The 22,300-nt window shown below is 43.3% G+C and overlaps 2 protein-coding genes across 2 annotated transcripts; one reads left to right on the plus strand and one right to left on the minus strand.

The window, feature by feature from the left end:
• The first annotated feature begins 1,635 nt into the window (after nucleotides 1-1,635).
• Nucleotides 1,636-4,332, plus strand: LOC112233077 (60S ribosomal protein L22). Its single transcript, XM_024400471.2, has 4 exons — nucleotides 1,636-1,722; nucleotides 2,260-2,373; nucleotides 3,081-3,205; nucleotides 4,142-4,332. Exons 1-4 carry the CDS (start codon nucleotides 1,711-1,713, stop codon nucleotides 4,284-4,286), a joined length of 396 nt encoding a protein of 131 aa, XP_024256239.1. The 5' UTR covers nucleotides 1,636-1,710; the 3' UTR covers nucleotides 4,287-4,332.
• A 323-nt stretch (nucleotides 4,333-4,655) lies between these two features.
• LOC112233078 (protein RCC2 homolog) lies at nucleotides 4,656-21,859 on the minus strand. Its single transcript, XM_042299330.1, has 10 exons — nucleotides 21,699-21,859; nucleotides 21,385-21,478; nucleotides 20,996-21,139; nucleotides 19,183-19,403; nucleotides 17,337-17,451; nucleotides 10,199-10,365; nucleotides 9,017-9,197; nucleotides 8,109-8,287; nucleotides 7,149-7,226; nucleotides 4,656-7,024 (listed from the first exon to the last, which is right to left on the minus strand). The coding sequence occupies exons 1-10, from the start codon at nucleotides 21,792-21,794 to the stop codon at nucleotides 6,920-6,922; spliced, it is 1,380 nt and encodes a 459-aa protein (XP_042155264.1). The 5' UTR covers nucleotides 21,795-21,859; the 3' UTR covers nucleotides 4,656-6,919.
• Between the last annotated feature and the right edge of the window lie 441 nt (nucleotides 21,860-22,300).

The raw sequence follows: 22,300 nt of genomic DNA on the forward strand, positions 1-22,300 counted from the left end.
CTATGTTTTGGCCCGGGTATGGTTCTCAATCAGGGACAGCTGACTATCGTTGTCTGATTGGGAACCATACTTAGGTACCCTTTTTCCCCCACCTGTGTTTGTGGGAAGTTAACTTTGTTTGATGGCACATAGCCTGAAGCTTCACGTTTTGTTGGTGTCATTTCAAATAAAAGAGAAAATGTACGCGCACCTTGGTCCTCATCTTTCAACAGCCATGACAGGTTGGAGTCATTAACTTGTTTTTCAACCACTCCACACATTTCTTGTTAACAAACTATAGTTTTGGCAAGTTGGTTAGGACATCTACTTGTGCATGACACTAGTAATTTTCCAACAATTGTTTCATACAGATTATTTCACTTATAATTCACAATTACAGTGGGTCAGAAGTTAACATGCATTAAGTTGACTGTGCCTTTTAAACAGCTTGGAAAATTCCAGAAAATGATGGCATGGCTTTAGAAGCTTCTGATAGGCTAATTGACATCATTTGAGTCAATTGGAGGTGTACCTGTGGATGTATTTCAAGGTCTCCCTTAACTCAGTGCCTCTTTGCTTGACATCATTGAAAAAGAAATCAGCCAAGACCTCAGAAAACTTGTAGACCTCCACAAGTCTGGTTCATCCTTGGGAGCAATTTCCAAACGCCAAAAGGTACCACGTTCATCTGTACAAACGATAGTATGCAAGTATAAACAACATGGGACCATGCAGCCGTCATACCGCTCAGGAAGATGAGTTCGATCTCCTAGAGAGGAACATACTTTGGTGGGAAAAGTGCTAATCAAATCCAGAGCAACAGCAAAGGACCTTGTGAAGATGCTGGAGGAAACGGGTACAAAAGTATCTATATCCACAGTAAAACGAGTCCTATATCGACATAACCTGAAAGGCTGCTCATCAAGGAAGAAGCCACTGCGCCAAAACTGCCATAAAAAAGCTAGACTATGGTTTGCAACTGCCCATGGTGACAAAGATCGTACTTTTTTGGAGAAATGTCCTCTGGTCTGATGAAACAAAAATAGAACTGTTCGGCCATAATGGCCATTGTTATGTTTGGAGGTTAAAGGGGAAGCTTGCAAGCTGAAGTACACTGAAAAACTGAATTTTATACAAATATTGAATCCACTTTTTGTTTCCAATGAGAAATGCCTCTTGCACGTGTGTCGATCTTTGTTCTGGTCGCACAGTGACTTCTACAATTTGGCCGCATCGCATAGAAATGACTAGTTCCTGCAAATATCAAATCAAATACGTTGGGAAATGCAATATGTCTGGCAACTAAAATGACGAGAACTCGTCTCTGAATATTCTGTTTTTTGTTGTACCACCTGCAACTGAGAAGGTTAGCTAAGATGTAACAGCTGTATGGAGGCATTCACATACTGTATCACCGCAGTGTGTAGCTAATTGTATAGCTACTTTTCAAAAGTCTTTGAATGTAAAAGGCTGTACGGTTTAGTCATTTAGAATATGCTCTTTTATCCAGTGTTTGTATGTTGTTACAATTTGTAGAATTATGCATTGTTTTTATGGTACTAATTCATCTTTCAAAATGTATGGAATTTAAATAAAATAATGTTTGTTGAAAACAATAGTAATCGAACTCTGATTCAGTGATTGTATCGACTCAATCAGCGATTGATTTAACAGGCCCGAAATGTAACGCACGCGCAAACCTAGTTCTTCCTTTCTGCTAAATTCTTCGCCATGGCTCCTGTGGTGGGTACAATCGCGTGTGAACAAGTGTCCAAATATATACATGTTGCACACTTCAAACGACTGTACTTGATTTGTGTCATATTCGTATGAATAGGGACATATTTGGAGGGGGGGCTTATGTCATGGTTAATACTGCATTGGGTTTTGTTATTCACGAGGCCTGCTAATTTAGCTAGCCTAGAGATCCACCACGTTGTAGCTAGCTACAGAAAACTAGCTTATCGTTTTCCAGTTCGTTTTATAGTCAGCAGTACTTAATAGTTAAGTGATAAAAGTATAGGTCTGGTTAGCTAACTGACGATAGACAGATCGCTAATTTAGTTGATGTCTGAGCGGTTGTTGCGCGTATGTTTGAACTAGAAGCCTAGCTAGTTAGATTCTAGACAGCTACCTAACTTGATTACTAGAACTAGCAGGGTGGCCTTTTAGAGCGACAGCTAGCTAATGACCTAGACAGGTAGCTAATCGGAGAAGCGTTGGTGGACGGACGGTTGGTGGACGGTCTCATTTTTATTTGTCTGTTCATCTGATTTGCAGAAGAAACAGAGCAACAAAGGCTCCAAGGGTGGCAAGAAGAAGAAGCAGGTCCTGAAGTTCACTCTGGACTGCACCCACCCTGTTGAAGATGGCATCATGGATGCTGCCAACTTTGTAAGTAGATTTTTACCTGTGCCAGGTTGCAGTGAAAATGTCAACTTTTAAAAAAAGTTTCTCAAACACCATTCTTTGAATCCCCTTTACTTTAGCCACCATCTTGAATTGTGTTTCAGCCTGTCCCAGGCAGTGGCACCCCTACCACTTGATTTAGAATAAAGCTGAGGGACAGATGGAGTTTTGAAATGTAATCACTCTCAAATTCATATACAGATCTAAGGATTTTAGTCCATGGGATCGACATGAGATATGTTGAACAGAATATTACTATGCTAATGTAAGAGTGCGTTCTGTTACATCCCAAGCGGGGTTCAAACTAACTAGCAACCTACACAACTCAAAGCCAACCCTGTTTGCTGACAGTGCAAGAGACTAGTCGGTCACTCCATGATCTCAAGGAAGGTGTGATGTCACTGATGTACTCCAGCCAATGGGCTAGTTTCACTTCCGCTACACCAGGGTTTCCCAAATGCCCCACCCCCACGTTTTGTTTTTTTGCCCTAGCACTACACCGCTGATTGAAAATAATCTAAGCTTGGTGATGAGTTGGTTCAGCTGTGTTGTGCTAGGGCAAAAAAAAAAAACGGGGCGCAGGACCAACTTTGGGAAACACTGCACTTCACTAGCATGTTGGGCAGCTGTCAATCTTTGGTTTTGGGGAAATTCGAAGTATACGCTTACACAGCATGTCTTAATGGTTATAGGAGCAGTTCCTTCAGGAGCGCATCAAGGTGAACGGGAAAGCTGGCAACCTGGGTGGTGGTGTGGTGTCTATTGAGAGGAGCAAGAGCAAGATCACTGTGTCTTCTGAGGTCCCCTTCTCCAAAAGGTATGGTGACTGCACTGGCAACTCAACTAGAGGTTGACTGATTATGATTTTTCAACGCCAATACCGATTATTGGAGGACCAAAAAAGCCGATACCGATTAATCAGACGATTTTTATATATTTGTAATAATGACAATTACAACAATACTGAATGAACAATGAGCACACTTATTTTAACTTAATATAATACATAACTAAATAATGAAATATGTTCCATCTGGTTTAAATAATGCAAAAACGGTGTTGGAGAAGAAAGAAGAAGAAGAAACTCTAATGAACTTATCCTCTGCAGCAGAGGTAACTGGGTCTTCCTTTCCTGTGGCGGTCCTCATGAAAGCCAGTTTCATCGTAGCGCTTGATGGTTTTTGCGACTGCACTTGAAGATACTTTTAAAGTTCTTGAAATTTTCCAGATTGACTGACCTTCATGTCTTAAAGTAATGAAGGACTGTCATTTCTCTTTGCTTATTTGAGCTGTTCTTGACATAATATGGACTTGGTCTTTTACCAAATAGGGCTATCTTCTGTATACCCCCTACCTTGTCACAACACAACTGATTGGCTCAATTGCATTAAGAAGGAAAGAAATTCCACAAATGAACTTTTAACATGACCTCATGAAGCTGGTTGAGAGAATGCCAACAGTGTGCAAAGCTGTCAAAGGCAAAGAGTGGCTACTTTGAGGAATCTCAAATATATTTAGCTTTGTTTAACAGTTTGTTTGGTTTCTACATTATTCCATATGTGTTTGTCTTCACTATAATTCTACAATGTAGAAAATATTTAAAAAATATAAAACCCTGGAATGAGTAGGTGTCCATACTTTTGTCTGGTACTGTGTGTGTATATTTGTTTTCTTTACTAAGTTAGTATGTGTATTGCATTGGGGAAAAAGCCCAACCTTTCACATCTGAATGCCATCTGTCTCCTGTCTGCAGATATCTGAAATATCTGACCAAGAAGTACTTGAAGAAGAACAACCTTCGCGACTGGCTGCGTGTTGTGGCCAACACAAAGGAGAGCTACGAGCTACGCTACTTCCAGATCAACCAGGATGAGGAGGAGGAAGAGGATGAGGATTAAACATTGTCTGCTGGATTTTGTACATTCAATAAATTCTTAGACTCCTGTTTTTAATTTTTTTCTCTACGGTGACGAGACATGGAGCGGGTATATTTACTAGGACGCAAAAAAACAGGGAGGGACCTACCTGAATTTGTCCAACAAGAAACACATTTTCATTGCAAAACGTTTTGCTGCGGTGTGCACTCCTGAATACACACTGTGGGTGACGATCACTCAACCTTCTTGTGACAATGCAGTACAGTGCCTAGAGAAAGTATTCAGACCCCTGGACTTATTCCACATTTTGTTACATCCTGAATTCAAAATTGATTAAATATACTTTCTCTCACTCATATACACACATTACACCATAAGGACTAAGTGAAAACATGTTTGCAAATTTATTGAAAAAGGATAACAGAAATAGCTCATTTACATAAGTATTCACACCCCTGAGTCAACTTTGTAGAAGTCTTTCTGGCTAAGAGCTTTCCACACCTGGGTTGTGACATTTGCCCATTATTCTTTAAACTCATCCAGCTCTGTCAAATTAGCAGAGCATTGCTAGACCATTTTTAGGTCTCGCCGCAGATTTAAGTCAATAACTCGGCCACTCGAACATCACTGTTTTCTTGGTAAATTACTAGTGTAGATTTAGGCTTTTGTCCTGCTGAAAGGTGAATTCAACTTCCAGAAAGCAGACAACCAGGTTTCCTTTAGAATTTTTCTTGTGCTTAGCTCCTATGGTTCATTTTTTTATCCTGAAAAACTCCAGTGCCTAATGACTACAAGCTTACCCATAACATGATGCAGCCACCACTATGCTTGAAAATATGGAGAGTGGTACTCTAAAGTGCAGTTTTGGATTTGCCACAAACATAAGTTTCTATTTAGTGCCTTGATGGAATATTCTGTACAGGCTTCCTTTTCACCTTGTCAACTAGGTTAGTATTGTGAAGTAACAATGTTGTTGATCCATCCTCCATTATCTCCCATCACAGCCATTAAACAGCTCTAAAATCACCATTGGCCTCATGGGGAAATCTATGGTTTCCTTCCCCTCCGGCAACTGAGTTAGGAAGGACGCCTGTATCCTTGTAGTGACTGAATTCTGTATCAATACACCAAAGTGTCATTAACTTATCCATGCTCAAAGGGATATTCAGTGTCAGATTGTCATTTTTATCCATCTATAAATAGGTGTCCTTTAAGAGGCATTGGAAAACCTCCCTGGTCTTTGGTTGAAATTCATTGCTCAACTGAGTGACCTTAGATAATTGTATGTGTGGGGTACAGAGATGAGGCAGTCATTAAAGAATCATGTTATACATAACTTGTGACTTAAGCACATTTTTACTCCTGAACTTATTTAGGATTGCCATAACAAAAGGGGTGGAATACTTATGAATCAAGACATTTCAGCTATTTCATTTGTACAAATTTAAACAATTCTGACATTATGGGGTGTTTGTATACAAGTGTAAAAAAATGTAGTACATTTTACATTCAGGCTGAAACAACTGAACAGGTATGAATACTTTCTGAAGGCACTCGATTCAGCTAGCCATAACTCCCAAAATGCAGACAAAACAGTCAACCTTCCACAATGTTAATCCAGCATAACCATCTGTAAATGAATCAAGTATTTGGCAGCTCAGAACCTGTGTAAGGTGTGATATGCTCATTGGTAAATGGGGAAATTTGCTTGTCAGAATTGGTTAAATCAGATTGGTGCTAGAAGTGTGGCCCGAAATCAACCCATGGAGTGAACATCATCGGTATGTACAAGAAACTTGCCCATCTGTACGATCCCAGTCATCTACTCCTAGCTCACCCAAAGTACGGTGGATGATTGGTCAGCAGATGGATGCATACTAACTGCTACATACAGTGGTCAAAACCAGGCTGTTGACAGCAGTGATGACAAGATGTACTGGCCAACAAAAGCTTTAAACCTCTCTTGGGGCAGGAGAGAGGCAATGTCAGAACAGACTGAACAAAATCAACCAATTTAATTAACCTTTACCATTTCCACGTTTGAAATGTAAAAAACATGTGGGCCTTCTGACCCAGACACCAAAACAAATTAAGAAAAACAACCAATCTTGATTTAAAACTAGGATAACCACACCCTGTTAACCATTTGCACTAAAAGAGAGTCGCAAAACCACATTCATGCTGGTTCTCATTGCCAAGATTGCAGTGCCCACACCTATATTCCCAGGCTAAAAGGGGTCACTGAGGTGAAAAAAGTCTGGAATGAGAAGCAGATACTGGCCTGAGGGACAGTTGCGCATCCTTGGCACCAACATTTAATCATACAAGTGAAGAGATTAACCAAAGAATGTAACAGAAGTCAATGGCCGGAGAGCATCAACTTGATGGCACAATGTCTCAGATCCCGATTGTGTTCTGACAATGCATACAGATCGACCTGACAAAAAGTAATACTGCCATGGACTTCATGAACAAAGAAAATGTCATTGGTCTTTGGGAACAAACACAAAAAGAACTGACTTGTTTGTGTTCGCATACATACAAGAGCCCACCCTCCCCAGCCATCCATCAAGCCTTACAAAGGTGACCTAAAGGGGAGATGCATTCTGGAGAGAATCTGTTGACAAATGGTAAGGTGGCTGGATGGTGCCCCATCAGAGGGGGCCTGGGTTGTACTCTGGCAGCTTCTTGAGCATCTCTTGTTCCTGTGGAGTATCCTGTCTGGCGATGACCAGGCAGTGTGCGTATCCCATCACCACCTGCAACCACAAAGAACGAAACGTTTCAGAGTGAACATGCACCTAAATGCAGTTCCCATCTTCAGAATACATAAGTGGGAATTCAAATTCACCACTGTTTTCATTCTCGGTTGCTGCTCCACACCTGTTCAGTGTAAACTCCATCCAGGGTCTTCACCTCCTGAGCAGTAGTGGAGGACTTGGCCTTGTTGTCTCCGTATCCCTGTAACAAAACACAAAACCCATGTCATAAGTGGTGAAGCAGGAACAGGTGTGCCAATTCAGCAGTCTCTTGAGCACACAAGTACATTTCTATACTGAGCACAAATATAAAACGCAACATTTTCAAAGATTTGAGAGTTACAGTTCGTATAAGAAAATCAGTCAATTGAAATAAATTCATTAGGCCCTAATCTATGGATTTCACATGACTGGGCAGGGGTGAAGCCATGGGTGGGCCTTGGAGGGCATAGGCCTAACCACTTGGCAGCCAGGCCAAGCCAACCAGATTGAGTGCTTACAAAAGTCTATATCACAGACAGAAATACTCCTCAGCCCTGCCCACCTCAGATCATCCCATGGGTGAAGAAGCCGGATGTGGAGGTCCTGGGCTGGCGTGGTTACACGTGGTCTGTGGTTGCGTGGCCGATTGGACATACTGCCAAATTCTCGAAAACGACGGAGGCAGCTTACGGTAGAGAAATTAACATTCAATTATCTGGCAACAGCTCTGGTAGACATTCCTGCAGTCAGCATGCCAATTGCACACTCCCTCAAAACTTGAGGTATCTGTGGCATGGCGTTGTGTGACTATGAACTGCACATTTCGAAGTGGCCTTTTACTGTCCCCAGCACAAGGTGCAGTTGTATAATTAATCAGCTTCTTGATATGCCACATCTGTCAGGTGGATGGATTATCTTGTCAAACAACAAATGCTCACTAACAGGAATTTAAACAAATTTATGCACAAAATTTGAGAGAAATAAGATTTTTGTGCATATGAAAAATGTCTGGGATTTTTTTTATTTCAGCTCATGAAACATGGGACCAACACTTGTTCCGTTTATATTTTTGTTCAGTGTATATTTGTATAATAAAACTTACCAGTTCTCCAAAGGTGGGGGAGGGTCCCCAGCTGATGGTGCTGTCGTCTGCAGCGATAACTATACTGCTTTTCCCGCACGCCAGACTGCGGACCTTCCAGCCACACAGGTCCTGCACGGCCTTGGGGTACATGGTAGACTCCCGCGAGGTATTGGTGACCCCCCAGAAAAATAGCCCTCCTGCACACAAAATGTTAATATTGTAGCTTCCTTATCAAAAAACACTAGCAAAATTTGTCCAACTCTTGGCGTAATGGCTACACTGTTTAGACTGACAGATGCTAGGTTCAAATCACAGTTGGGATACGCCCTGAAATCACTACAACGAAACATTAAGAACACCTTCCTAATATTGATTTGCACTACCTTTTGCCCACAGAACAGCCTCAGTTCGTTGGGGCATGGACTCTACAAGGTGTTGAAAGCATTCCACAGGGCTGCTGGCCAATATTGACTGCAAAGTTTCCCACAGTTGTGTCAAGTTGGCTGGATGTCTTTTGGGTGGTGGACCATTCTTGATACACATGGGAAACTGCTGAGCGTGAAAAACCCATCAGCATTGCAGTTCTTGACACACTCAAACCGTTGCGCCTGGTACCTATTACCATAACCTGTTCAAAGGCACTTAAATATTTTGTCTTGCACATACACATAGTCCTTGTCTCAATTGTCTCAAGGCTTAAAAATCCTTCTTTAACCAGATCTCCCCATCATCTACACTGGTTAAAGTGGATTTAACAGGTGACCTCAATAAGAGATAGCAGCTTTCACCTGGTCAGTCTGTCATGGAAAGAGACATGTTTTGTACAGAGTGTATATAAATTGATAATAGGGGTAATAAATGAAATAATTCTAAAAAGATTTACTCATCAGTGCGACATTCAAGGGGTTAAGCATTGTGTCCCATACCCATCTCATTTACAGTGAAGGAGCACTGATAGCCAGTGTAGATTTGGGATGCCCCGCGCCCGGGGAAGTCGAAGAGCTTCACCAGTCTGGGCACCATCTCGTCCTTCTGCTCCGTGTGACCCAGCCGTCCATAACCACCAAAACCCCAGGAAAACACCCGCTTCTGGGAGTCCAATATCAGCTGGGGACACACACAAACACAGTTTACATACCTCACGCTAACAAAACCAAAAAGTGAGAAAAAAAAAAACCTGACTTGGCGAATCAACTACGGCCAATATAAGTGAAAACTCATACTTAGAGTGGACTATCCCTTTAAACACAGGCTGGTGCCAAATGTTATCAGACCCGCTCAGCTCCCTATTAGTGTCCAGATTTAAGGACCAGAGTGAAGAGGTCTCCATCTGCAGGTTCATTCATTAAACATGAAGGGAACACTGTAGCTTGCTCTGGATAAGAGTGTCTGTTGAATGACTCAAATGTACATTTTTCATTCAGTGGAGACATCACTAATATATACCAACACTATTGTGAGATGCAAAAGTTCTATGTTCTTTGATTTCCTTTTTTTTTTTGTGTGTTTTTTTGTTGTTGAATTTTACCCCTTTTTTCTTCCCAATTTCGTGGTATCCAATTGTTTAGTAGCAGCTCGGGAGAGATGAAGGTTGAAAGTCATGCGTCCTCCGATACACAACCCAACCAAGCCGCACTGCTTCTTAACACAGCGCGCATCCAACCCGGAAGCCAGCCGCACCAATGTGTCAGAGGAAACACCGTGCATGGTTAGCGTGCACTGCGCCCGTTCCGCCACAGGAGTCGCTGGTGCGCGATGAGACAAGGATATCCCTACCGGCCAAACCCTCCCTAACCCGGGCGACGCTAGGCCAATTGTGCATCAGAGCCTGGGCGCGAACCCAGAGTCTCTGGTGGCACAGCTGGCGCTGCAGTACAGCGCCCTTAACCACTGAGCCACCCGGGAGGCTCTAAAATGCACATTTCTGGCTCAAGGTGTATTTGTGGCAGTAAGTATCAGAGCCCGTATTCATAAAAGCGCCTCAGGAGTAGGAGTGTTGATCTAGGATCAAGTTCCCCATGTACATGTCAATTTATTCATTATGATCTAAAAAGGCCAAACTGATCGTTCTCCAAGACTGAATACGAGTCCTGGTCTTCCCTCCTCACCGTGTGATTTCCTCCGCAGGCGACGTCTCGGACCACCACGTTAGGTACAGGCGTCACCTGGCCGTCCTTACTCTTCTCCATGAAGATGGCCACGCGGCGTGCAATGGTCTCACAGTCAAACTCGATGCGCTGGGCGCGGGCAATGAACTTGCCGTCAGAGTTGTGTCCTGTGACCCAAAACAAAAATAAGTGTGTAACAGTACTCTTCTTGCGTTGGTAAAGCTATGTATATCGAGGATGCAGACCCTGCTTTAAAACAGTCACTAAATATTCCGGTCAGACTATACTCCATGAGAATTAAGAGTGAAAAGTGGTTGATCAATCCCCTTAGCCCTCATAGGTAAACATGCCTGTTACATGTTAAGTACACTCAGTGACTTTAAAACATCCAAGTAATAAAATAAACAACTATAAGAGACTATCATATCCGTCACATTACCATCCTGCAACCTCTAATCACGGTCACAATGATGTAAAAGCAAACCAAATAAAAGATGTCAATACCATTGTCCCTCTATTCACTTATTTAACCTTCAAGAGCTAACTTTCTGCTGATTCATCATCTCAATCAGTCTTGACACTGGTTTAAATAGCCTTCCTGCCCTTGACCTAATACGACCCCAACTACCTTCAACTGCATAAGGGGTAAGTGTTGTGTACTGTTGCAATAGTGGGTCCGTCAACACAGTCAATACGTAACTGATCAGGTAAGGAATGGTCTGCGTTTGGTAAGTCAGTACAGATATCGTAAGCAGACTGGTCAATTAGCTCACTCACTACACTGTTACGGTCTTGGGCAGATTCTTGAAGACTCTCTGATCGAGGCCGACCTTCCAGCTGCAGTATATCATCCACAGAATCCAAAGGTGGAATATCCTGAGTATCCAAGGATCGCACATCACCCTCCAGGCTTGTGTCACCTGTTCCTTCAGAAGGCACCTCCGACACCCACACTCTTGTTCTGTACTCAGCATCATCATCCACTGCAGTGTCCCTGGCAGCTGAAACCACAAGGCTGTCATTCATGTCCTCAGACTCTGTTAATTAGTTCCCTCATCAACGGCAGCATGGGGAAGAGGAAGAAAGTTGACTGGCATTATCAGGTTGCGGTGTACCGTCTTCTCCTGTCCAGTGGAGCTGTTCTGAATCTTAAAAGTGTGACTGTCAGCATTCAATTCAGTGACAAGGTAGACAGTATCCTCCGAATGGTCAGCGAGCTTCCGCTTTCCTCGCTCCCCCTTGTTAGCCAGCAATACTCAATCCCCAATCTCCACTGGTGTTCCTCTGACTCTGTTGTCATAAAGGTCAGCATGCCTCTTCAACTACTTCGCTGCAGATGCCTGTGCTGTATTCATGGCTTCTTTCAGATCTCTCCTCAAAGACTGAACAAACTGGTCATAGAAGACAACTTCTGGGTTCTCTATGACAGAGCCAAAGACTATGTCAACAGGCAGTCTTGGAGTCCTCCCAAACATTGGCAGGAAAGGGGCCATTGCTGGATGCATCCACTGAGAGTAGAAAGGGTTTGTCGAAGTTGGGGTGGGCCAACAAAACCTGGTTCAGTAAGGCTTGCTTTAGCTGGAATAAGGCCTGTCTGCATTCTGTTATCCAGTCGGCAGCCGTCAACTTCCTGACAGGTGAGCGTCACTTATTTTTCCAGCGTGGAGCCTTGTGTCCAGTAGTCAATCCAAAGAGAGGCTTTGCGATGGTCGAGCAACCTTCAATGAACTGTTGTTAATACACCACCATCCCAAGGAATGACCTCAATTTCTTCTGAGATGGAATGTCAGTACCATCTTCCATCAGATCAGCTTCTGTTACTCCTGTAATGGCCCTCACCTTCTCAGGGTCTGTAGCTACACCATCCGCACTAATGATATAACCCAGAAACTTCACAGACCTCTGCAGAAAGTTACACTTTTTTTGGCGCCAACTTCAGGTTGTGAGCCTTGAGACGCTCAAAAACCATTTCCAGGCGCTGTATAGCCAGATCTTCAGTGGGCGCATAGACCAAGATATCGTCAAGGTAACACAGCAGGCTAAGAAAGTTCTGATCCCCAAAGTTGTTTAGCATCATACTCATAAAAGGTTGCAGGACTATTACATAACCCCTGTGGCATACGATTGTATTCGTGCAATCCAAATGGCGACGTAAAAGCTGTGAATCTCCGGTCATCCTCATGCACTTCCACATTGTAGTAGCCAGAGGTAAGGTCCATTGTCGAGTAAAAGGCATTTCCACCTAAAGCAGCCAGTGCGTCAGTCTGGGGAGGGAGTGGGTGGGCGTCTTTGATGGTGCGAGCATTGATCAAACGAAAATCAGTACAGAGTCTCAGGTCTCCAGACTTCTTCCATACAAGGACAAGGGGAGAGGCGAACTCACTACTAGACTTCCTTATGATTGCACGTTCTTCCATCTCATTCAATGCTTGTTTGAGCTTCTCATAATGATTTGGTGAAAGGCGTCGGTAGGGCATCCGAAAGGGTTTCTCATCACTCTCATCACGCTTTTCCACAATCCAACTTGTGCCTGGAAAGAAATGGACTGGTACTCAGCTATGAGCTGGATGAGTTTCTTCTTACCAGCAGGAGACACTTGACAGGAGTCAACATCAATATCAGTCAAACCTAAGTCACGTAAGACCTCAGGATCGCTTGAACTGTCAGGTCTGTCAGTATCGTGAAGTTGGCTGGAACCGTCATCAGTCAGTGTCAAGTCATCTTGGCAGTCAGTGAGTATATCAGCCGTTCTCTGCACTTGCTGCTGTAAAGCTGCTGATGAATCATCATTCACACACGAACAGTCAAAGTCCCCTAGAGCCATGCAAGGAAAGACATCGGCTAGAGTGGCGTTTCGTCTCAAAGTCACTGTCTTCTGAAAAAGGTTTATCACTCTAACAGGGAGCCACCCATTCCCCTGCAATAGAGCTACTGTCCTCCCTACCAGTATTGACCTTGGTGTTCACCTCACCTTGAACTGCTGAGCTCAATGAGAACAGCACTGCCCGCTGATAGATTCTGAGTGTTTTGTAGTCTGCCCCAGACTAAGTGCTCCTGCATAGGCTCTAGAGTCACACATGTTACATGGCCCATTAGACTTCAATTTGCTCCTATTCCCTTTTTGGAACTTACGGTCAGACGGTTGTGGCCTCTGCTCCAGCACACGCTCCAGCATTGCAAGGATACGTTCCATCGGCTCAGCTGAGCCCTGAATAGTCTGGGCTGGGTAAGGCAACGCATTAGGTACTTCCATGTGGGGCCTCACAGCAGGCATGGTGATTGGCAAGACAGCACCAACTTCCTGCTGAATAGTCTGGGCTGGGTAAGGCAACGCATTAGGTACTTCCATGTGGGGCCTCACAGCAGGCATGGTTCACTTCCTGCTTCATTGTTGCGATGGCTGGGGTCCCCTTAGATAAGTGGGAGTACCTCCGCTCCCTCCTATATTCATTCAACCTCTCATGAACATCTGCAGCGGTCCACTGCTGTAATGGCTTGCACTTAAAGATAAGCGACAGTTCAGCGTTAGGGCAATGTCTGATGAACATGACTGTGAGCTCACGAGATGGGTCTTCAACACTTTTTTCCTGTCTCTTTAGACAATCTTCAGCAACCTCCATAGCCCTGTTCAGTCTGAGCCAATATTCAAATGGTTGTTCATCAGTCAGAGGTAATGTGGCATAAAAGTCAGCGAGGGGCATGCTTGAAAAAGCAGTGTCACTAAAATGTTGTTTCAGTATGTCAAAGATGGGACTCGGGCCTTTAGATAAATCAACGGAGGGATTGCTGCGTATGCCCACTTTAACAATGGGCCCTTCCCATAAGCTTACCCATAACCTCAACTGCTTGGTCCATCACAGACACGCCCCTCTTACGCATGTAAACCATGACGATATCCTCCCACTCATGCACTGTGCACTTTTCAGAGCCATCCACCCAAAAGTACACCGGTTCCCTGATATCAGACTTCAATACCAGGTTCAGGCCTGACACATCCATAACCCTAGAACTGCATACACTCCCCATAACATTGTCCCCAACATGTCCAACGATTGCCTTTGACTGCAAACAGTAGGCAATGTTCTCCCCAATGGAATGACCAATCTGCTGTGCTATGTCTGCTATGAAATCCATGGAGACCTCCCCACTCCCTCTATTTGGCAAAACTCTATCACACACATCCTTGGGCGTTTCCATGGGTAAACTATCATCAATTCTCCCAAAAACCTCCAGTTTAGGCATAGGTGTAGAAGCAAATGGAATTTTGGCTGAACCAATACCAACAGATGGTGACAGATTAAATGACAGGAAACCCCTACCTCTCCCAACGCCTTCCATCTTAACAATGGGAAATCAACACACTAATTAAAATGTAAATAGCAAAAAATTATATATATTTTCAACCTCACTTCAAAATCTAACCTATATCTAGTACACTGGTAAAACTCACCCTACTTATTTCAGATATACGTTAGAATTGCAAATAAACAAGTAACACAAAAGTTATATCGTTTATCTGTGAAGAGAGTCTCAGCCAGAGAAATCACCAATTTCGATAATAAAACGCTGCAGTGCGATATCGCCATAAACTGCACCAGCGACGTCTTATCTGATTCTTCAACGGCAACCACGGCGAAGTTCTGAGATGGAAATCCAGCGACGGATGGTCACAGCACCACTGTAACAGTACTCTTCTTGCGTTGTGTACAATCAATCATCGACACGAGCTCCAATTTGTAGCACCAGTCATGGAGCTTTATTCTGATAGACACAGCACAAAATTGCACGTCATGCAATGCACAGCTCACCATCCAACTCTGCACGAACCGCACGCTGGTTTGGTGCTTGTTCACTGGCCAATGTAGTTAACAAAATAATATAACAATTACAATATAATATTTGGAACAATGTACCTGATAAAAACAGCACAAAATTGCACGTCATGCAATGCACAGCTCACCATCCAATTCTGCACGTGCCGCACTGTACAAAATATACGAACCCCCCCCCACCAGACACAGTAAGTTGCTAGCTAGTATTAGCTGGAATTCTCTACAACAAAATGCATAACAAATATGCACCAAAAAACGCTGCATCTTATGTGTGATGTTCGAATAACATTTACAAACAAATTGATATACAGTGGGGAGAACAAGTATTTGATAACCTGCTAAATCGGCAGTGTTTCCTACTTACAAAGCATGTAGAGGTCTGTAATTTTTATCACATGTACACTTCAACGGTGAGAGACGGAATCTAAAACAAAAATCCAGAAAATCACATTGTATGATTTTTAAGTAATTAATTTGCATTTTATTGCATGACATAAGTATTTGATACATCAGAAAAGCAGAACTTAATATTTGGTACAGAAACCTTTGTTCGCAATTACAGAGATCATACGTTTCCTGTAGTTCTTGACCAGGTTTGCACACACTGCAGCAGGGATTTTGGCCCACTCCTCCATACAGACCTTCTCCAGATCCTTCAGGTTTCGGGGCTGTCGCTGGGCAATTCGGACATTCAGCTCCCTCCAAAGATTTTCTATTGGGTTCAGGTCTGGAGACTGGCTAGCCCACTCCAGGACCTTGAGATACTTCTTACGGAGCCACTCCTTAGTTTCCCTGGCTGTGTGTCAGGTCGTTGTCATTCTGGAAGACCCAGCCACTTCAATGCTCTTACTGAGGGAAGGAGGTTGTTGGCCAAGATCTCGCGATACATGGCCCCATCCATCCTCCCCTCAATACGGTGCAGTCGTCCTGTCCCCTTTGCAGAAAAGCATCCCCAAAGAATGATATTTCCACCTCCATGCTTCACTGTTGGGATGGTGTTCTTGGGGTTGTACTCATCCTTCTTCTTCCTCCAAACACAGCGACTGGAGTTTAGACCAAAAAGTCTATTTTTGTCTCATCAGACAATATGACCGTCTCCCATTCCTCCTCTGGATCATCCAGATGGTCATTGGCAAACTTCAGACGGGCCTGGACATGCGCTGGCTTGAGCAGGGGGACCTTGCGTGCGCTGCAGGATTTTAATCCATGACGGTGTAGTGTGTTACTAACGGTTTTCTTTGAGACTGTGGTCCCAGCTCTCTTCAGGTCATTGACCAGGTCCTGCCGTGTAGTTCTGGGCTGATCCCTCAACTTCCTCATGATCATTGATGCCCCACAGGTGAGATCTTGCATGGAGCCCCAGACCGAGGGTGATTGACCGTCATCTTGAACTTCTTCCATTTTCTAATAATTGCGGCAACAGTTGTTGCCTTCTCACCAAGCTGCTTGCCTATTGTCCTGTAGCCCATCCCAGCCTTGTGCAGGTCTACAATTTTATCCCTGATGTCCTTACACAGCTCTCTGGTCTTGGCCATTGTGGAGAGGTTGGAGTCTGTTTGATTGAGTGTGTGGACAGATGTCTTATATACAGGTAACGAGTTCAAACAGGTGCAGTTAACACAGGTAATGAGTGGAGAACAGGAGGGCTTCTTAAAGAAAAACTAACAGGTCTGTGAGAGCCGGAATTCTTACTGGTTGGTAGGTGATCAAATACTTATGTCATGCAATAAAATGCAAATTAATTACTTAAAAATCATACAATGTGATTTTCTGGATTTTTGTTTTAGATTCCATCTCTCACAGTTGAAGTATACCTATGATAAACATTACAGACCTCTACATGCTTTGTAAGTAGGAACACCTGCAAAATCAGCAGTGTATCAAATACTTGTTCTCCCCACTGTAAATTGTACATTTAAATCATCACTTGGGAGTATAAAAATCAATTTTGACATACAGTGCTTTGCAACCAACTAGCTGGCCATACTACCGCTGGTTTGGTGCTTGTTCACTGGGACGATTCTAACTGAAACATCCTCCATCGTAAGCAAGCTACGCAAACCAGCCAATAAGATGCCATGTTGAGTAGGTGAAGGCAAGACAAAACTATAACCAAAAACCCATTGGCTTAACAATAAAGTGGCAAGGGGAATCACCAATATAACCCCGTTACAAGTGCAACGCCAGTGTTAGATCTAGAATGATTTTTGAAGGGGTCATTGTGACTCTTCAAATGTGTCATTGGAGAAACCTTTTTTTTTAGAAGTTTAAATCTGTCCAGTCCTGCTCGTTAGTTGGGTACATACCTAGCTGGCCATACTCTGGGCACCCGAACGAGTAGAGGTTTCCTTTGCAGTCCACCACCATGCTGAACTCTGCCCCACACGCCACCTTGACCAAGGGCTGCCCATTGTACTGGATCTGAGAGGGGAAAGGAGAAGCTTTCATAAGCACAGGCTCAGCATGTGGCCATATTAAACCTATAATAAACCAGCCACAATAATTAGGCAGATGAATAATGAGGTTGAAGTTGCTTCCAGTGCATGCATTATAAAATTGGCTGAAATAGTACTCACACACAACTATTTCATGTTTCTAAATTATTACTTTATTCAGATGAAGGGTACTGCTATGGGATCCCCTATGGCTCCAAACTATGCTAATTTGTATGTGGGTTACATGGAGAAACAGTCAATTCTCAATCTTCTCAAAAATGTTTTCTTGCCTAACATAATTATTTGGAAACGGTACATTGATGATATTTTGGTTCTATGGAGGGGTGATGCAAAACAGCTCCAGGCGTTCCATGCTTTTCTTAACTCTCGTTCTGAGCACCTGAGATTTACTATGCAATCTGACACACGTCAAATCAGTTTCCTTGACCTTCTGATTTTGTGTGAGGATAATGTTCTATACACTGATCTTTACAGGTAACCTACTGATCGTAACAGTTTGTTGAGGGCTGGTAGTTGTCACCAGCTTCCATTGAAAAACAGTTTCCCTTCAGCCAATTCTGTCAAATCAAAAGAATTTGCAAAAAACAATCAGATTGACCGAAATATTGCTGAGACGCAAAGAAAATTCAAGGAGAGGGTCAGATTCAAAAATGGTCAGATTAATACTGCCATTGAGAAAATCCTAAATAAAATCGAGACATGATCTCTTTCAAGGACAGCCTCCCAAAAATAAGCATTCTTGTGTTCTTACTACCCGCTATTCAAAGTGCTCTGAGCAAATTAAGGGAATCGTTCACAAACATTGGCACATTCTAAGATCCGATGACAGTATCAGTCATGTGTTTTCCGACCCTCCCTTGGTCGTATTCTCGCGGGGAAGAAATCTCAGAGATCAATTGGTAAACTCTGATTTACCGCCACAAAATATCCCTGCACAAAGTCTATTTGTGCCTCTACCAGATGGAAATGGCTAGTGTAGTGTAGTGGCTGCACTCAATGCAATGGCACTTACAAATGTAGATCCTTCAAACAACCCCAAACAGGGAAACAAATCAAAGGTGTGAATACGTGCTCCACTAAGACAGTTATTTATCTTATCATTTGTCCTTGTGGTAAAAAGTATGTGGGTAAAACGATGTGTGAATTAAAACTACGAAGCATCGTAGCACCGTCAGGTGCAAAAATTCGACGTACCCAGTTGCGGCCCACTTTACGGAAGCGAACCACCCGATTTCGGGCCCTACTTTATATAGGCATCGAACACGTCACCCTCCCTACGAGAGGGTTGACGTCGACAATTTATTGTTAAAACGAGAGGCTGCCTGGATCTTTCATTTAAAAGACCCTTTCTCCCTTCGGTCTCAACGTAGACTTTGATCTGAAGCCATTGTGATTTTGCTATTCATTGTACATGTTTGTAGGCCTATGTAGCCAAATTGAATCTATGATTCTTTATGTTTATATGTTCTACTTATATCTGTAAATGAACCAATAGTATCAAGCCACACCCGGCCATGATTACAGACACTTGTGTGTCCTTTGACACTATATAAACTAGTGACCGCAGTGTTTGTCGTCATACCCTGATGAAGACAGCTTGTCTGTCGAAACGTTGGTTATTAGGTCATTCAATTATTGCATTTGAGCTCCTAGAGTGTGCGGCTCTCCTTTCCTTTTCAAGGTTTATGTTGCTTACCGGGGCTGGACTGAGGACTGCATCTGTTTGGTTGCCCTGGCCCAGCTGGCCCAGTTTGTTCTCTCCAAACGAGTAGGCGGTGCCACCCTCTGTCAATGCCAGGGTGTGGTTGCGACCACAGGCTGCAGCCACCACCACTTCGTCTGCGAGGGCCTCAATCAGTTTTGGGGCCTCCAGGCGTTTGGTGTCCCCGTGACCCAGCTGACCCTTTTCATTTCGACCTGATAGAGGGAGAAAGAAGTCAATATTGATGATTTCTTCTGGACTCAGCTAGAATGATTACATCTATAAGACATATACACTATGTTCAAAAGTTAGTTTTTTAAAGAAAAGCACATTTTTTGTCCATTACATTAACATCAAATTGATCATAAATACAGTGTAGACATTGTTAATGTTGTAAATGACTATTGTAGCTGGAAAAGGCAGATTGTTTATGGAATATCTACATAGGCATACAGATGCCCATTATCAGCAACCATCACTCCTCTGTTCCAATGGCACATTGTGTTAGCTAATCCAGGTTCATCATTTTAAAAGGCTAATTGATCATTATAAAAACCTTTTGCAATTATATTAGCACAGCTGAAAACGGCTTATTTTAAAGAAGCAATAAAACTGTCCTTCTAGTTGAGTATCTGGAGCATCAGCATATGTGTGTTCGATTACAGGCTCAAAATGGCCAGAAACAAAGAACTTTCTTCTGAAACTCGTCAGTCTATTCTTGTTCTGAGAAATTAAAGCTATTCCATGTGAGAAATTGAAAAGAAACTGAAGACCTCGTACAACGCTGTCTCCTACGCCCTTCACAGAAGCAGACACCCGCAAAACACCAGTCTCAAAGTCAACAGTGAAGAGGCAACTCCGGGATACTGGCCTTCTAGGCAGGAACAGTTCCTCTGTCCAGTGCCTGTGTTCTTTTGCCCATCTTAATCTTACATTTTTATTGGCCAGTCTGAGATATGGCTTTTTCTTTGCAATTCTGCCTAGAAGGCCAGCATCCCGGAGTCGCCTCTTCACTGTTGACGTTGCGACTGGTGTTTTGTGGGTACTATTTAATGAAGCTGCCAGTTGAAGACTTGTGAGGCGTCTTTTTTCTCAAACTAGACACTTGTCTTGTACTTGTCTTCTTGCTCAGTTGTGCACCGGGGCCTCCCACTCTTTCTATTCTGGTTAGAGCCAGCTTGCACTGTTCTGTGAAGGACGTAGTACACAGCATTATACGTGATCTTCAGTTTCTTGGCAATTTCTCGCATGGAATAGCCTTCATTTCTCAGAACAAGAATAGACTGACGAGTTTCATAAGAAAGTTTGTTTCTGGCCATTTTGAGCCTGTAATTGAACCCTGATGCTGATTTTTTATTTTACCTTTATTTAACCAGGCAAGTCAGGTAAGAACAAATTCTTATTTTCAATGACGGCCTGGGAACAGTGGGTTAACTGCCTGTTCAGGGGCAGAACGACAGATTCTGATGCTCCAGATACTCAACTAGTCTAAAAAATGATAGTTTTATTGCTTATTAAAACTTGGATTAGCTAACACAACATGCCATTGGAACACAAGAGTGATTGTTGCTGATAATGGGCCTCTGTATGCCGATGTAGATCGTCCATTAAAAATCAGCCGTTTCCAGCTACAATAGTCATTCACAACGTCTACACTGTATTTCTGATCAATTTGAGTTTCTTCTAAATTGACAAAAAAAAGAGCTTTTCTTTCAAAAACAAGGACATTTCTAAGTGACCCCAAACTTTTGAACGGTAGTGTATATGCAAGTACAAACTATGAGCTATTACAGTATAGCATTCCTACCCCAGCTCCAGAGCTTGCCCTCAGTGGTGATTAGGAGGCTGTGGGCAGCACAGGGCCCAGACACCACACTGCTGACCTGCACGTCACTCAGGCTGCCATAGCGGTGAGGACCCCACAAGTTCTGGCCTAGGTTCCTGAAGGCCGCTGCGAGACCACACACACACCACCATTTTAACGTAAAGTCTGCTGCGATTGTAAATGCACTTTAAAGTTTGATTTGATAAGAAACAGGAACAGTTCAATACTGCAGTCAATTATGAGGATTGCTTCAAGATTGTCAGTAGAAAGACAGGAACAACTACTTTCAAAGTTGGTAGCACGAGTGCTATTGAGGAACAACCAAGTAGCGTATTGCATACAGCAATGTACAGGACTGGGCAGGGTTATACCTTGCGCTTTTGGCACCTCTTTCCTTCCGATGAGATCCCAGTTGGTGGCGCCGAAAATGAGCAGTTGACCTTTGACTTTAGGTAAGTCAAGTTTCTATAGAAATGACAATACAGGGATCAGCTTTATCTTAACGTTTCTCCTGATGTTTTGTTCTAGCACTGCATAAGCACCCTTGATTTACAAGTGACTAATAACATGTTGTTACATTCTCCATTCACATTAACCACAATTCTATATAGTCACATCACAAACCCCCTCCCTTGATTACCTGAACAATGTTCGACTTAACCCCATGCAGGTCAGGAGGACTTACTACTTTTTCCTTGATATCGTCAGCGACAGTCACTGCTTGAAGGCCTGACTTGGTGATCTTAGGCTTGTGAGCGGCTGCTCGGCCATGGAAACCCATTTCACGAAGCTCCCGACGAACAGTTCTTGTGCTGACCTTGCTTCCAGAGGCTGTTTGGAACTCAGTTGTGAGTGTTGCAACAGAGGATGGACGATTTGTACGTGCTACATGCTTCAGCACTCGGCGGTCCAGTTCTGTGAGCTTGTGTGGCCTACCACTTCGCGGCTGCGCTGTTGTTGCTCCTAGACGTTTCCACTTCACAATAACAGCACTTACAGTTGACCGGGGCAGCTCTAGCAGGGCAGAAATTTGACGAACTGACTTGTTGGAAAGGTGGCATCCTATGACGGTGCCACGTTGAAAGTCACTGAGCTCTTTAGTACGGACCATTCTACTGCCAATGTTTGTCACTGGAGAAAAGTTGGGGCGAAAACAAAACAGACATGCATTGTGATATCAATACAACCTTAACCAAAGTCTTCTACCTGAACTGCTGACAATGCAATTTGCAATGATCTGGTCCATGTACACAAAAGTTAGAAAGCCACCTATCCTAGCCATGATTA

This window comes from Oncorhynchus tshawytscha, linkage group LG16, assembly GCF_018296145.1.
Source record: "Oncorhynchus tshawytscha isolate Ot180627B linkage group LG16, Otsh_v2.0, whole genome shotgun sequence".
Taxonomy (NCBI): domain Eukaryota; kingdom Metazoa; phylum Chordata; class Actinopteri; order Salmoniformes; family Salmonidae; genus Oncorhynchus; species Oncorhynchus tshawytscha.

Coding starts and splice junctions, on each gene's coding strand:
- LOC112233077 (XM_024400471.2), top strand. Junction 2,374..3,080: donor TCATGGATGCTGCCAACTTT/GTAAGTAGATTT, acceptor TAATGGTTATAG/GAGCAGTTCCTTCAGGAGCG. Junction 3,206..4,141: donor GAGGTCCCCTTCTCCAAAAG/GTATGGTGACTG, acceptor TCCTGTCTGCAG/ATATCTGAAATATCTGACCA.
- LOC112233078 (XM_042299330.1), bottom strand. CDS start 21,794: ATGGGTTTCCATGGCCGAGCAGCCGCTCACAAGCCTAAGATCACCAAG. Junction 21,140..21,384: donor AGAGGTGCCAAAAGCGCAAG/GTATAACCCTGC, acceptor GTGGTCTCGCAG/CGGCCTTCAGGAACCTAGGC. Junction 17,452..19,182: donor CAGTCCTCAGTCCAGCCCCG/GTAAGCAACATA, acceptor TTCCCCTCTCAG/ATCCAGTACAATGGGCAGCC.